At 36.3% G+C, this 16,266-nt stretch overlaps 1 protein-coding gene across 1 annotated transcript in view; it reads left to right on the plus strand.

Moving 5' to 3' along the window:
- The window catches only part of LOC107797933 (DNA damage-binding protein 1), a 29,180-nt gene extending 23,064 nt beyond the window's left edge, over positions 1-6,116 (plus strand). Inside the window, exons 15-19 of the mRNA XM_075234162.1 lie at positions 1,983-2,258; positions 3,155-3,429; positions 3,807-4,158; positions 4,908-5,195; positions 5,346-6,116. Of these exons, the coding sequence (XP_075090263.1) occupies positions 1,983-2,258; positions 3,155-3,429; positions 3,807-4,158; positions 4,908-5,195; positions 5,346-5,927 (1,773 nt within the window). The 3' untranslated portion in view covers positions 5,928-6,116. The remainder of the gene's footprint in view (positions 1-1,982; positions 2,259-3,154; positions 3,430-3,806; positions 4,159-4,907; positions 5,196-5,345) is intronic.
- Positions 6,117-16,266: the final 10,150 nt, after the last annotated feature.

The following is a 16,266-nucleotide window of genomic DNA, read 5'->3' on the forward strand; positions in this document are numbered from 1 at the left end:
AGTGAATCTCTGTCAGGAATCAGGAAACACGGAATAACAAGCTAAATAACAGCACACAGAAACAACACAATGAAATTTTGAACATTAGGCAGATAAGCCACAAATTATATACCTCTGTATACGAAAAATGTGCTTTATATGAATTTTTTACTTTAGTAACAAAGAATGTGCTTTATTTGTTTTGTTAACACATTAGTAACAAAGAATGTCTAAATACATAAATCATCAGTTTCATAGATTCTTTTTGATAAATAACGTGAAAACTTTCATTAAACGGTACTAAGAAGATTTTCTTACTCTTACCAATAAAAAAAGACTAAATAAAATTGTGTACTAGGAAAGTGCATATGTATGTATAGATAAAGACTCAATTCCTTCTAATAGTGTAGAGAATATTTGAGTCCACAAAGGAATTAGCATTATTATTCTAAAAGCCATGACGCAAATTTAACCTTTGTGGACATCTCGATTTGGCAAAAAACAGTTCGAGTTCTGGTCTTCAAAGCATCGGTTTCTGTCCTTCAAGCTGCCCTAGAAATGCAAGGTGGTATCATCTTCCATCAATATAATAGATTATAAGATGAAAGAATAGATTCAAGTTAGTAACATCTCAACAAAGATAGAAAAGCATCCATATGTAGTTCCATATAATAACAGTTTAATTACATGAGTAAACTTGCCATGTTCTCTTTTGATCTAGAGCTTGGTCAAGTAAAGGGGACTGGTTGTTCAGTTTATTTTCACAAAATTTCCCTTACTATAGAAGGAACTTACTCCCCCCCCCCCCTATGTGAAACTATATGACAAGATGTGGAGTTTAAGAGCGATTTTCACAAAATTTCCCTTACTATAGAAGGAACTTATAAACCCCCCCCCCCCCAAAATAAAATAAAATTATGTGAACCTATTTGACTTGATGCGGAGTTTAAGAACGAAAGGATGACCTTTGAAACATGTGGTCCTTTCTTTTTTGATAAGGTACATGTGGTCTTAAACATACCATAACGTTTGTGTGGACTGTGGTTGTAAGGCTTCTGAAACTTGTGATCTTAAATCTGGTAACATTTTTGTTGCTATAAAGGCTTTTCATTAAGGTAAAATGGGAATCTGACGTTAAATTTTTTTCAAATTTAGAAAGGGGTCATTCTTTTTGGAACGGACTAAAAAAGGAATAGCTTCACATAAACTGGAAATGGAAATGAGGGAGTTTATATTTTTTTGATCTATGTTGTTTTCTATGCGTAAGAGTTATTGTATAAAGCCAAATGGGTGACACAATTTCCGGATTTAAAAATTGAATATGAATTAGGACCTGCATAATCTTAGCTAATACATAGACCACTTCAGCTTGTAGAACAAGAATGAGTTGTGATCTCCTTCACAATATAAAACATAATTTGCTCGAGAAAGGCTTCTTTAGATCTCTCAATAATATAGTTGAAGAAATCTTGAGCAAATGAGTACTAGTTTTTCAAAGTTATGGAGAACTTGAAAGACTTAAATAGTAAAATCACTTAATACAGTCAAACCTCTCTATAACAACATCCTTATATAACAACACTTCACTATAAAAAGCCAAGTTTTTCCAGAACCAAATTTCATGTTTTGTTATAATATATGTTTTCTATAACAGCAATTCGCTATAACATCTAAAAATATCTGGAACAAACAAAGCTGTTATAGAGAGGTTTGACTGTAGAATTATTTGAATTTCTTTGCTTGTTCTTTAGTTAAACTTAGAAGCAGAAATAGTTAATAGATTGTAAAATAAAAGGAATATATTTCAGATTGCTCAATTTAGAACCATTTCACGATTCACTTGTGGCAACCACGGACACCTTAGGATGTCTGTTGAAAGCTATAGTTTCTTTTCCCGTTTTTTTTTTGGGGGGGGGATCATGGTTTACCTTTGTTAGTTGCAAACGTTTGTTAATCCACTCTTCTGCCGATTAGCTCATGTGCTGCTATTTTTTCTTTTACAGGTACTGTTGGCAACTGGGGGTGGCCATCTGGTCTACCTAGAAATTGGTGATGGGGTGCTGAATGAAGTAAAATATGCCAAGTTGGATTATGATATCTCATGCCTGGACATAAATCCAATTGGTGAGAATCCAAACTATAGTCAAATTGCAGCAGTTGGAATGTGGACAGACATAAGTGTCAGGATATATTCACTTCCCGACTTGAATCTCATTACAAAGGAACAGCTAGGAGGGGAGATAATTCCTCGTTCTGTTCTTATGTGTTCCTTCGAAGGGGTATGTCCTCTATCTTTAGTCGCCTTGTATGCCTCAACTACCCGTTTTCTATTTCGGGAATGACAAGCAGGGGTTTTGGGTTTGATATCTTGGGCTTCCCTGGGCAGAAACCAGGGAAACAACTGGGCTAAAGGTGGGGTGCCTTCTGGTCTCTGGTTATAGATTTTTTATTCTTTAATTTCTTTGATAAAGCTCTGTCTATAGGCTTTATAGGCTTATAGCCAAACGTGAGTTATCGTTGGGATGGTTGTTAATTGTGCTCTAGAATCATGCTCCTCTAGCACTTATGTGGTGCGTATGGAGAGAGGAACAAGAGAGCATTTGATGGAGTAGAGAAAGATCTCGTACATTTGAGAAATAGTCTCTTTTCCCTTATTTCTTTTTGGGGTGCACTCACGAACTTCCTACTTGTAGTCTGTAGAAGATTAGGTTAGGTGTCTTTCGTGGAAAACCATGTCTTCTTGTAAGGTTTTCTATTTTTTGATATACTTCTTGTATGAGTGCGCTTTTTGCCCTTCTTTTAATAAAATTTATTACTTTATCCAAAAATAAAACATCAATACTGAAGCATTTATGATTGTTCTATATGGTTATTCAGGAAAATAAAATGAAATAAAATCAAGACCTGAAGCTGCTGTAATCAATGAACAGTAGGAATCCTTGGAAGCATTAAACTAGATTATGTTTCTTTCCAAATTTGGGTACAATTATGGACTAGTGTAGTTGGATGGCAAGAGTGAGAGAAAGTATACACCAGCAGATTTGATTGACTGATACTGGAATAGGGTTTTGAATGGATCAGGCAATAGCCATGAAATTTTTTATGCTGCCCTCCTCCAATATGTTCTCTTACCTCTGTTTCTTTCCTTTTTTGGGGGTCTAAAACTCTCTTTCAGATATCTTATCTACTATGTGCTTTGGGAGATGGTCATCTCTTGAATTATGTATTGAGCATGAGTACTGGTGAGCTGACAGACAGGAAAAAAGTGTCTCTTGGAACCCAGCCCATAACACTTCGTACATTCTCATCTAAAGATGCTACACACGTCTTTGCTGCCTCTGATAGGCCCACAGTTATTTACAGCAGTAACAAGAAGCTGCTTTATAGCAATGTAAATCTTAAAGAAGTTAGTCATATGTGCCCATTCAATGTTGCAGCTTTTCCAGACAGGTAATTTGTTCCTTCTTTTTCTTCAATTTTACTGCCAACATTTTGTCTGCTGACTTAAAAATTGAATGTGGTACTCTGTTGGAAATTTCTATCGCTGTCTATTGATTTAAGTGTTTAATTACATTTTGAGAATGAATTGCTAGCTCTGCCCTCAGACACCTATTACTGGGGTCAACATGTTAAAGAATTAAAATGCTTCTATATATCATTACAAGCTAATGTTAGAGTTGATATTTGCTAGATCTTCCATTTCTGTCACAGTCAAAGAATGTTAGAAAATCATAAATTGTTGTTGTAAGTTTCTGTATCTTTTATTAATTGTGTCCTATATTTTCTATGCATAAGAGCTTTAATAGTTATTTCTCTTTTGTCAACAGCCTCGCAATTGCAAAAGAAGGAGAGTTAACAATTGGCACTATTGATGAAATTCAAAAGCTTCACATCCGTTCAATACCCCTCGGGGAGCATGCACGGCGGATCAGCCATCAAGAGCAGACCAGGACATTTGCTCTATGCAGCGTCAAGTATACTCAGTCGAATGCAGATGATCCTGAAGTGCATTTTGTCCGCCTGTTAGATGATCAGACATTTGAGTTCATATCAACTTACCCCCTTGACCAATTTGAATATGGTTGTTCCATACTTAGCTGCTCCTTTTCTGATGACAGTAATGTGTATTATTGCGTTGGGACTGCTTATGTGATGCCAGAGGAAAATGAACCTACCAAGGTAAGTTTCATTGATAAAAGTTTCTCTAATTGTAAGGTTTGCTTAGATCCTGTGATTTCTGATGAACTATCGATTTGCGTAGATTTTGGGTTTCGAGCCATATTGTTTTCCTCAAATTCATCTGATACATACCGAACTTTATCATCTTTCTATCACCATACCCGCTTTTTCTGGCTCTTTTTCTTTGTTGAGACTGGTGATGTGCCTACGTGGTTATAAGGCAAATTGCGATCTTGATGATCTTTTCTTTCAACTGTTTTGAAGTTTCAACTAGATTCTTATATTCCTTGCTTAACTGAAATGTGACAACAAATATGGGGCGGTGGGAGGATTGCTGAAGGGATATAAAGAAGATATTTAATACATCAAAAACTGAAGTGATTAATATTCATTATAACATACAAACCCCCCCCCCCCCCCCCCCCCAAAAAAAAAAAAAAACCCCCCAAAGTAAAAAAAAGTGTGAAAAAATAGAACATCAGATAATCTTTATGAATTGCTTGGAAAGGAGATGAGTTTATATCATCAGTAGCTAGATTTAAGCAAACTAATCTTTTATTGAAGGAGGAAATCGTGGTTGGAAGCAATTTTTACACCTTGAGGCTGTTTTGTTTGATATAATTTTGTTTCAAGTCAAAACTAATAAGCTTGTTACTCTATTCCTAAGTCAACTTTTTTCTGGGCTAGTTTAATTCACTGATGTTCATTTTTATGGTTATTTAAGGTACTTAAATGATGAGTAATTGCAGGGCCGAATTTTAGTTTTTATTGTTGAAGATGGAAAGCTCCAACTAATTGCAGAGAAGGAAACTAAGGGAGCTGTCTACTCTCTAAATGCCTTCAATGGGAAACTGCTTGCTGCAATCAATCAGAAGATTCAATTGTACAAGTGGGCCTCGCGTGAAGATGGTGGCAGCCGAGAATTGCAGACAGAATGTGGACACCATGGTCATATATTGGCTCTTTATGTTCAAACACGTGGGGATTTTATTGTCGTCGGTGATTTGATGAAGTCCATTTCTCTACTGATTTTCAAGGTAACTTTTGTAAGTAAATATAATATTCTAATGCTTTAGAAAGTAAAGCTACAATTGTACTCTCAATTACCAGTTTCTTATGCTTAACCTAATTTGTCTTTACTTCAATAAGAAGTCATTGCTGACATTCACAATATTGTTCCTATTTAGCACGAGGAGGGTGCTATAGAGGAGCGAGCCCGGGACTACAATGCAAATTGGATGTCAGCTGTCGAGATTCTCGACGATGACATTTATCTTGGTTCGGAGAACAACTTTAACCTTTTCACTGTCAGGAAAAATAGTGAGGGTGCTACAGATGAAGAGCGCAGCCGTCTTGAAGTGGTTGGTGAATACCACCTTGGTGAATTTGTTAATAGGTTCAGACACGGTTCACTTGTCATGCGATTGCCAGATTCAGATGTTGGCCAGATACCTACCGTCATATTTGGCACAGTGAATGGTGTTATTGGGGTCATTGCCTCGCTTCCTCATGATCAGTATTTATTTTTGGAAAAGCTGCAGACAAACTTGAGGAAAGTGATAAAGGGTGTAGGCGGACTGAGCCATGAGCAGTGGAGGTCGTTTTACAATGAGAAGAAAACTGTAGAAGCTAAAAACTTTCTTGACGGAGATTTGATTGAATCATTCCTAGATCTTAGCAGGATCCGGATGGAAGATATTTCTAAAGCAATGGCAGTTCCTGTTGAGGAACTAATGAAGAGAGTGGAAGAGTTGACAAGGTTGCATTAGTTATTCTTTAATGGTCTTCCTCTTCCCCAGCATGTAATATTTCACATTTCTCTCTTGATTTTTGTTTTCTGTGAGGCTGTGATACAAGTTCTTATCCGTATATTTGTACTTATCATCTGATCTATTTATAATCGCTGCTGAATTTTCATTTTATCTTTAAGATGATCTAGTGGAATAATTATTTTCCGAGCGCAAGTGTCCAGGACTATTGTAATATTTTTGGCTCCCATTTTAGTTGGCATTCTACTTATACGACAAAGGAACAAGATGATCAAAGAAATACAAGCGACTGCTCTTGGGCTTGCAGTGAACTGTGTATGTATTTGTTACAGCTAATCTGCACTGAGGTTGTTTACATTCTTGTTGAAAATAACTCAACCTTTGACGTGACTGTTAGCCTGCAATTTTGTCGGCAAATGCGCTAGTAGGTGCGGTGGACATCAATGTCCTTTTGCTTAATGGGGCAAGGAAAGAAAGGGGAGAGTCAACAAATTGTCCTTGTCGTTTCGGGTTTTTAAAGAAAGATGACATTGGTAAGTCCTTTACCATTAGGTTCCGTAGAAATTTCTTCTGGATGTACAGTTGTTCGTCTCTCTTATCCAAACAGGAACAAAACAGTTTCATCATATTGGCCATGCTAGCAAACTTATCAAAATCGTACAGCGTTTGAGATGGCCTTGATAAGAGGGAAGAGGACTTACTCACCATGATGTTTGTTACCATAATGAATTTGTCAGTATCGGGTTGGTACTCCCAACAGAGAATTGGAACAACCGACTTTGGGTGTGTTTGGTACAAAGGAAAATATTTTATATGGAAAATGTTTTTATGAAAAATGAGTGGTTTTATCACTTATTTTTCCTTGTTTGGTTGGGGAGTGAAATTGTTTTTCTAGTGTTTGGTTAGAGTATAAAATATTTTTAGAAAAATAATTTTTTATGCTACTCCCCTCAATTTACCTTTCCCAAAATTCTCATGTTTCCCGTACTCCCCCCCCCACCCGAAACGGGATTATTTTTTTCAAAATATTAATTATTCTTTTCAAAATTCACACAAATCCAAACGAACTAATGTGCTAGTTTACTTTTTTTACACACGAACAACGTTGAAATTTGAGTTCGATAACTAAAAAATATACTTTTTTTTGTTGAAAAGGAAAATATCCCTTTCTACAACATGAAAAGAAATTACTTATTATGTTGAACGAAAGAAAATAGTTTTTGTACATAATGAAAAGAAAATACCCAGTTTGATGAAATGAAAGAAAATACTTTTTCTACTTCATGAAAAGAAAATACTATGAAAGAAAATATTTTTTGTACATCATGAAAAGAAAGTACTCGTTTTGTTAAATACTTAATTTGTTAAAATGAAAGAAAATACTTTTTTGACATAATGAAAAAAAGTACTCGTTTTGTTGAAATGAAAGAAATACTTTTTCTACATCATGAAAAGAATATACTCATTTTGTTGAAATAAAAAAAAGTACTCTATTTACAACATGAAAAGAAAGTACTCTTAATAATATTTCTATTTAGGGTGGGTGGTGTGCGAGGTTGGGGTGCGTGGGGTATGGGGTAGGGGTTGGGGTGGGATGGATGGGGTTGGTGGGGATGAAGAATAGGGTGGATAATGTTGAAAAAGAATTTTGGAAAATATTTCTTCCTCTTTTGATACAGGGAAACATGTTTTATGAAATATGAATATTTTAGAAATTAGAAGACGATCAAGGAAATTTTGCAGAGTATGTTTCGCGCCCATATCTGCTGTTGTTATTTTTTCGTTGTAGAGAAGTGTTCCACGTAATGGCGCTATGAGCTAGGGTTCTCTTCTCCCTACTCGATTTTTTATTCTTTTGCATAATCGAGCTATTTCCCAAGCATTTACTACTCTTTTACATATCCATGGAGGCTCCTTGTGACACGATGTGGGTTGTGTATTAATTTGTTATGTGATATTGTGCTATGTGTTGGTATTTTAAAATTTGTTGCAAGATTTAAAGAGCTTCATTTGCATGTCTATGATTATACCGATTTTCGTCAATTCCCCATTACTTGTTATTTTATGATGGGTTAATTCGCTCAGTGCGAGTTTAAGGCATGGGGTGCAGGTCACACACCCATACGTTTCACCTTCTCTGCTAAGTGAACCAAATTATTGAGTCATGGTTGATTGTTGGAAAGGCCAAGAATTGATAGTAAGGAACACCTTCGGAAAGAATCAAAGTTTCTCCTCTACAAAGCTATTAATGCTTTATTCAAGATCTTTAGCCATCAATTGTTTATTCTCCCTCTCCGGTGGCTTTTGGAAGCTCAACATAAAAGAAAAAAAGAAAACTAGAAAAAGAAGTATGAGAAAATTTGGCTATTTAACCTTAGAGAAAGGTAACTTGGTAAGATCAAAATTTTGAACAAAAATTGAATGAAGAATTGCTTTTTCTTTAGCGGGAGTGACCACCTTTGTTGGCCCAAGTAAATGATAGTTTTGAAGATTGACAAAGGAACTCAGAGATGAACCAGGTCCATCACTGGTAGGCATCGACACGGGCAGATTAAAAGCACGTGAGATGCACATGCAGGAGATAAACGAAATCTGACATAATAATAGATATCTCCTGATCGAAAAGATTGCATAATTGATAAGGAGAAGGACTCCTTATTCAACGAGAACATTATCCAAGATAAGGAAGGAGCTAGAAGTTGAGATTAACTAGAACTCTTCCACCAAGGAAGAGTAGCATTAGAACTCTAGTTATTTTCTACTCTACTAACTCTATAAATCGCAGGATGTTCTCATTCTACAGGTAATGCACAAAAGCAGAAGTTGAACGTGAATTGAGAGCAAAATAGCAAGGCATTTTTGCAAACAGTTCGTGTGTGATTCAAGTGTGTGAACCTGAAGTTACATGAACCATATAGAAGAACCAGTTCCTGTCTTTTATTCTAGTTCAATTGTAGTAGGTGTTTTCATATTGTACCTTTCAGCTTTATCTAGAGGCAATTGTAATAGGTACTCAGAGTATTCAAGTTAGAGTTAACTTGAAGTTGTCGAAGCAGTTAGAGGCTGGTTGCCACAACGGGATTAGAGTTAATCCTAGATTTACAAAAGTATTTTGTAAATGCATTTTTTGGCTCAGTGATTTAGTGAAAAGTTTTGGAAAAATCCTACTGGGAACTAGGTCGTGTTTTTTTCACCTTTTGAGCGAGGTGTTTTCCACGTAAAATACTTGTGTTCTTTAATTTCTGCATTTATTATTCCGCAACAGTAGTATAAGGAACACATAGAAGAACCAGGTCCTTCCATAATCCGTGCACGCGAAAAATTGAACACCACACAAATCACCCCTTTCTTATGAAGAGGTCCAGAGGAACACTACTATATTCTCAATATGAAAATTTCACCATGAAGGAAGGGGAAACCATCCAAGAGATATATACAAGGTTCATCACGTTGACAAATGAACTTAAGTCTCTTGGAAGGATTATTTTTGAAGAAGATATAGTTGAGAAGATTTTGACAAGGGTTCTGCCAGTTACTTGGGAGAGCAAAATCACTGCCATTCAGGAATCAAAGAACATTGCCACTCTTAAGCTGGATGAGCTAATTGGAAATCTCACTACTTATGAACTTAGAAGGCAAACCATGAAGATGGATGCACCCAAGAAGGAAATGAGCCTGGCAATCAGAATCACTGAAGGTTCTGATCTAGAAGATGATGAAATGGCTATAATCACAAAGGACTTCAAGAAGTACCTAATGAGAGGAAAGGGTTCTTCAAGAAGTGGAGGCTACAACAAACCAAGGGTTCCTGAAAAATAGACCAATGAGGGCTGCTACAAGTGTGGGAAGACTGATCACCACATCAAAAACTGCCCTCAATGGGAAATTGAATGGAAGAAGGAAAGAGCTGAACGAAGAAACAGAAAGAAGGAACATGTTCATCCCCAAAAGAACAAAGGATCAACAAAGGCTATGGTTACGACTTGGGGAGAAAGCTCAGATGAGGACTCAGATGATGAAAATGAAGATGAACAAACACTTATGGAAATTTGAGAATCCGATGAGGAATATGAAGTAAGTATAATCCATCTAAAAGACAAGATTAAGTTTTTGTCTAAAGAAAGGCTATTTGAGTTGCTTCTAGATTTCATTGATGAATCTGAGGATATAAACAATAAAAAAAATAGATGTCTAAGGAATGTGTGATTTTAAAAGCAAAGTGTAAGAACCTGAAACTTAGAGTTAGTGAGACTGTAAGTGAAAATACTGCACTAAAGAACCGGGTTCATGCATTTGAATCAAATGTCTTAGAACTTAGATCTGAAAACCTAAACTGAAATTAGGAACAAGTAAGAAGACAGTTGATTGCACACAACTCACTCTAGAAGAAAATATAGGTAAACTAAAAGATGAGTTGTATAAGAAAGACGAGCAGGTAAGAATTTTGACAAAGGATCTAGGCAAGGTCAAGAATGAACTAGACAGAACTTGTAAATGGAACAGGTCCTCCGATGCACTGTCATGGCTACAGGAACATCACAGTAGCAATAGAAGAGGAATTGGCTTTGGGAATCTGCCACCTAAATGGGATCCCAAAAGCAAGTATCTCACACTTCCTGAGAACAAAATTTGCACACATTGTGGTAAGACTAGTCACTATAAAAGTGAATGCATTGCAAAATAAAAGTCTAGTCAAAAGAATAAAAAGTTTGTTCAAGGGAAAAATAGGTTGCCAGGTTGGGCTAAAAAGAATTTGATTCATCCTTTTGCCTATAGAAAGGGACCCAAACTAGTTTGAGTTCCTAAGACTAACCCCTGATTTCCTTTTGCAGGTCCAAGTGAAGGGAAGCAGCCAAATATGGTACATGGATAGTGGCTGCTCAAAGCACATGACAGGAAGCAAGAACCGGTTCCTTTCACTTGAGGACCTCAAATGAGGTAATGTCTCCTTTGGAAATGGGAAGAAAGGTAAGATCATTGTGGTTGGTAAGGTAGGTAAGACTTACTCTCACTCGATTGAGGATGTCTATTTGATAGACGGCCTAAAATACAGTCTAATTAGTATATAACAACTATGTGATAAAGGTAACTTGGTAGCATTCACCTCTACAAAATGCTTTGTAATTAATCTTACCACTGCCAAGATTGTTTTACAGGAAAAAAGAGTGAATAATATATATATTGTAGATCTGTCCAAACTATCAGAAAATGAACTCACTTGCTTAAGTGTGTTGGACAATGATCTCCTCCTTTGGCACAAGAGACTTGGACATGCAAGTCTGAGTCAACTCAACAAATTAGTCTCCAAGGACCTGGTGATAGGGCTGCCTAACATCAAGTTCAAGGAAGACAAAGTTTGTGAGGCTTGTGCAAGGGGGAAGCAGGTAAGATGCTCTTTTAAATGCAAGAAAGTAGTAAGCACCACCAGGACGATGGAACTGGTCCATATGGATCTTTGTGGTCCAATGAGAACATTAAGAAGATGTGATAAAAGATATGTGATGGTGCTTGTTGATGATTACTTTAGGTTTACTTAGACATTATTTTTAACATCTAAAGATGAAGCATTTGACATGTTAACTTCTTTGGTTAAAAAAACTCAGAAACAACTAGGTAATCAACTTGCATCAATTAGGTCTGATCATGGCACTGAATTTGAAAATGCTAAATTTGCTGAATTTTGTGATGAGCATGTCATAGATCATAATTTTTATGCTCCTAGGACTCCACAACAAAATGGAGTAGTTGAAAGAAAGAATAGGACACTTGAAGATATGGCTAGGACTATGCTTCTTTCTAGTAAATTACCCCATAGCTTCTGGGCAGAAGCTGTAAATACTGCATGCTACATCATAAATAGGTGCATGACTAGACCTCTTGTAGAGAAGACTCCCTATGAGTTACTTGAAGGGAGAAAACCAAATATATCCCATCTTAGGGTATTTGGATGCAAGTGCTTTGTGCACAACAGTGATAAAGACTCCCTAGGCAAGTTTGATCCCGGAAGTGATGAGGGAGTATTCTTGGGATATTCTTCACATAGTAAAGCTTATAAGGTCTATAACAAAAGAACTATGTGTGTTGAAGAAAATGTTCATGTGGTTTTTGATGAAACTAGCATTATTTTTGAGAGACAGGAACATGATGATGAAGCAATTGGGCTGGTGAGAAATTTAAATGAAATCACAGCCCAGACTAAAGCAGCACTGAAAGAAGGAACATATGATGGAACAATTCCTTCTACCGAGGGAAACCTAACAGGAGGAATAGAACAAAGAGGAAATGATTCTCAAACCTCAAGGGAACCGGTCCATGAACCTGTTCCACAACAACAAAGCATTGAAAAAACATCAAGGGGAAACCAGTTGGTTGTGAAACCTTACAAGTATCAAAGTTCTCATCCCATTGAGAACATAATTACCGATCCAACCTCTGGAATCAAAACCAGATCTTCATTAAAGAATCTTTGTGCTTTTGATGCTTTCTTATATCTTATTGAACCTAAAAATGTTGCTGAGGCTTTACAGGATGCAGACTGGGTAAATGCAATGCAATATGAACTCAACCAATTTGAAAGGAGTCAAGTTTGGCATTTGGTGCCAAGACCGTTAAACATATCAATAATTGGCACAAAATGGTTCTTCAGAAACAAACTTGATGAAGATAGAACTATTACAAGGAACACGACAAGATTGGTGGTTCAAGGATATAGCCAAGAGGAGGGCATAGACTATGATGAAACCTTTGCTCTAATTGCAAGGTTGGAAGCAATAAGACTCCTCATAGCCTTTACTACTTACATGGAATTTACCCTCCACCAGATGGATGTCAAGAGTGCCTTCCTCAATGGTTATCTAAAGGAAAAAGTATTTATCAAGCAACCTCCAGGGTTTGAAAGCAAGGAAAGTCCTGATCATGTGTACAAACTTGACAAAGCACTTTATGGGCTCAAGAAGGCGCCAAGAGCATGGTATGAAAGATTATCAAAGTTTTTGCTTGAGCATGACTACAAGAGAGGTAAAATTGACAATACTTTGTTCTTGAAAGAAAAAGGTAAAGATCTCTTGGTATTTCAGATATATATTGATGATATAATCTTTGGAGCAACTACTGATAAGTTAAGTAAAGAATTTGCTAAACTAATGAGGAGTGAATTTGAAATGAGCATGATGGGTGAGCTTAATTTCTTTTTAGGCTTACAAATTAAACAAAATTCAAATGGAACTATGATCCATCAGTAGAAGTATGTAAAAGAGTTGCTTAAAAGGTTTAAAATGGAAGACTCCAAAGAAATACATTCCTATTGCAACAGCTACAAAGTTGGATATAGATAAACCTGGTTCATCTGTTGATCAGAAGTTGTATAGGAGAATGATTGGCTCATTGTTATATCTCACTGCTAGTAGACCTGATATTATTTTCAGTGTAGGCCTTTGTGCAAGATTTCAGGCAAATTCGAATGAGTCTCACTTGACGGCTGTCAAGAGAATTTTGAGATATCTAAAAGGCACCACTGATCTTTGTCTTTGGTATCCAAAAGGTAGTAATTTCAATCTTGTGGGATATGCTGATGTTGATTATGCAGGTTTTCTTGTGGATAGAAAGAGCACCTCAGGTATGGCACACTTTCTTGGCTCATGTCTTGTGTCTTGGGCCACCAAAAAGCAAAATTCAGTGGCCTTATCTACTGCTGAAGCTGAGTATGTTGCTACCGCTTTATGTTGTGCTCAATTATTGTGGATCAAACAGAAATTAATGGACTTTGGAATTGATGTTGGTTGTATCCCTATTTTTTGTGATAACACTAGTGCAATTAGTATGACCAAAAACCCGGTTCATCACAAGAGAACTAAGCACATAGATATTAGGCATCACTTTTTGAGGGATAACTATGAAAAATGGTAGATCTCTGTGGAATTTTGTGCTACTGACAAGCAAATAGCTGACATCTTCACAAAAGCCCTAAGTACATATCACTTTGAAAGGATCATGTTAGAATTAGGTATGATTAAGATCACCTTAAAGGATCAGTTCAGAATTCACAACGAAAAAAAAGGAAATTAAAAAAAAATTGAGAATTGTTTTTTGTTGGTTTTGGTTAGAAAATATGAAAATGTGTATATAATTAGATTAATTTTTGCTTAGAGTCATACTTTCAATAGTATACTCTTGTGCCATATGTTAAAATGACTCATTAATCTCTAATGATATTTTCTCTATTTTGGCAAATTTAGACTTACACAAGAGAATTATCAGTGAAGAACCTAGTTCATCAAGATAACACGATATGTTTTCTAATTTGAAATAATAATATTTGGATCATGAGAAGAGTCCTACTTAATTCCAAACTCCTTTTGGACTTATCCGTTACAAGTGAACCAGTTCTGTTCAAAAGCGTCCCAACCAAATTGAAGTACCTAGATTATGGGGATACACTCCAAAGTCTTTTCAAAACTGAAATTCAGTTTGATTAGACTTCCACACCCACTATCATCCCTTCCACCACCCCAACCTCTAACAAAAGAGTAAAGATTCTTGATCGCAAGGTTGTTGCAGGGATAGAACAAATTTGGAGAATAGGTTTATACTAATAAGATCTAAAGCAGGTGTTGGAACTACAGAGTCTGGAGGAATTGGTGGTAAAAATAAAAAAGAAAAAGAAAAAGAGAGCAAGGGTGTTCGAAGTGCTGTGAGGGAAAAGGGTAAAAAAGTAGTTGATTCTTCACCCACTCCTATGAGTTTAACCAAAGAAACATGTATAATGGTTGTTTGGGGAGAAATATCTGCTGGAGTAGAGGAGCGTGTAAAGAAAACAGGGGGAAGTGGATTTGGCAAAGCCGCTAAAAGGCTGGTTCAACTTGGAAAAAATATAGATGAACCTGTTTCATCTTAACAAGAAACCCTTGCAGACCTACTGAAGAGAGTGACTGAAAGTTATAATCCAAAGAAGAAAGAGAGGTTGGTACAAGCAAGGATCATTTTGGGGCAAATACGCTGCATGCTTGTGACTATGAAGTCCATGTCACTCCTAAAAAACCTGGTTTATCTAAGAAGGTACCAGTGAATAGCAAGGTGAGAGCCTTGGTGCAACAAAGTGGGTCTAAGGATGCTGAGATTGAAAGGCTGAAGAAAAGGTTAGCTGAGGTGGAGACTGAGAGAGATGCTCTCAGAAATGAGCTAGCAAGAGAAAAGGAGAAGAATAATGACATTCTTTAGGATATACTGAAACTCCTCCAAGCCAAAAACCAAGCATCTAGTTCTTCCAAACCTTAAACTCCTAGCCCAGTGTAGACCTTTCAGTGACCCAATTTGGATTTTTTTTTGTTTGCTCATGTTTTCAATATTTTTATTTTTTTTATGCTTTGTGGAAGAATCGTATCAATCATCAATGAAATTCACTGTTTTTGCTCTAACTATTTGTTTATATTTCTTTGATGGTTAAAAGTTTTAGCTTGATCTATGATGATTAATCCATAATTTCATTTGAAGTAGCCCCAGCGGCCATGAGTAAGTTTTAAAATCTGGTTATCTCACATTTTTATGCAACTTTTTGATGATGTCAAAATGGGGAAAAAGTTGTGCTTTACACTTTGAACAGTGATGTTTATAACCTAATGAACCTGGTCCTTGATGATAAGTGATAAAAAGGAAAAATATTTCTAACATTGTGTTGATGTTGAGCTAAGTTGAAACATGGCCTAAGCTTATGGAAGCACAAAATTTATCATCATCAAAAAGAGGGAATTTGTTGGCCCAAGTAAAGGATAGTTTTGAAGATTGACAAAGGCACTTAGGGATAAACCAGGTCCATCACTGGTAGGCATAGACAGGGGCAGATTCAAAGCACGTGAGATGCACATGCAGGAGATAAACGAAATCTGACATAATCATAGATATTTCCTGATAAAAAAGATTGCATAATTGATAAGGTGAAGGACTCCTTATTCAACGAGAACATTATCCAAGATAAGGAAGGAGTTAGGAGTTGAGATTAACTAGAACTCTTCCACCAAGGAAGAGTAGCATTAGTTATTTTCTACTCTACTAACTCTATAAATCGCAGGATGTTCTCATTCTACAGGTAACACACAAAAGCAGAAGTTGAACGTGAATTGAGAGCAAAATAGCAAGGCATTTTTGCAAATAGTTCGTGTGTGATTCAAGTGTGCGAACCTGAAGCTACATGAACCAGATAGAAGAACCAGTTCCTGTCTTTTATTCTAGTTCAATTGTAGTAGGTGTTTTCATATTGTACCTTTCAGCTTTATCTAGAGGCAATTGTAATAGGTACTCAGAGTATTCAAGTTAGAGTTAACTTGAAGTTGTCGCAACAGTTAGA

Source organism: Nicotiana tabacum, chromosome 17 (assembly GCF_000715075.1).
Source record: "Nicotiana tabacum cultivar K326 chromosome 17, ASM71507v2, whole genome shotgun sequence".
Lineage (NCBI taxonomy): Eukaryota > Viridiplantae > Streptophyta > Magnoliopsida > Solanales > Solanaceae > Nicotiana > Nicotiana tabacum.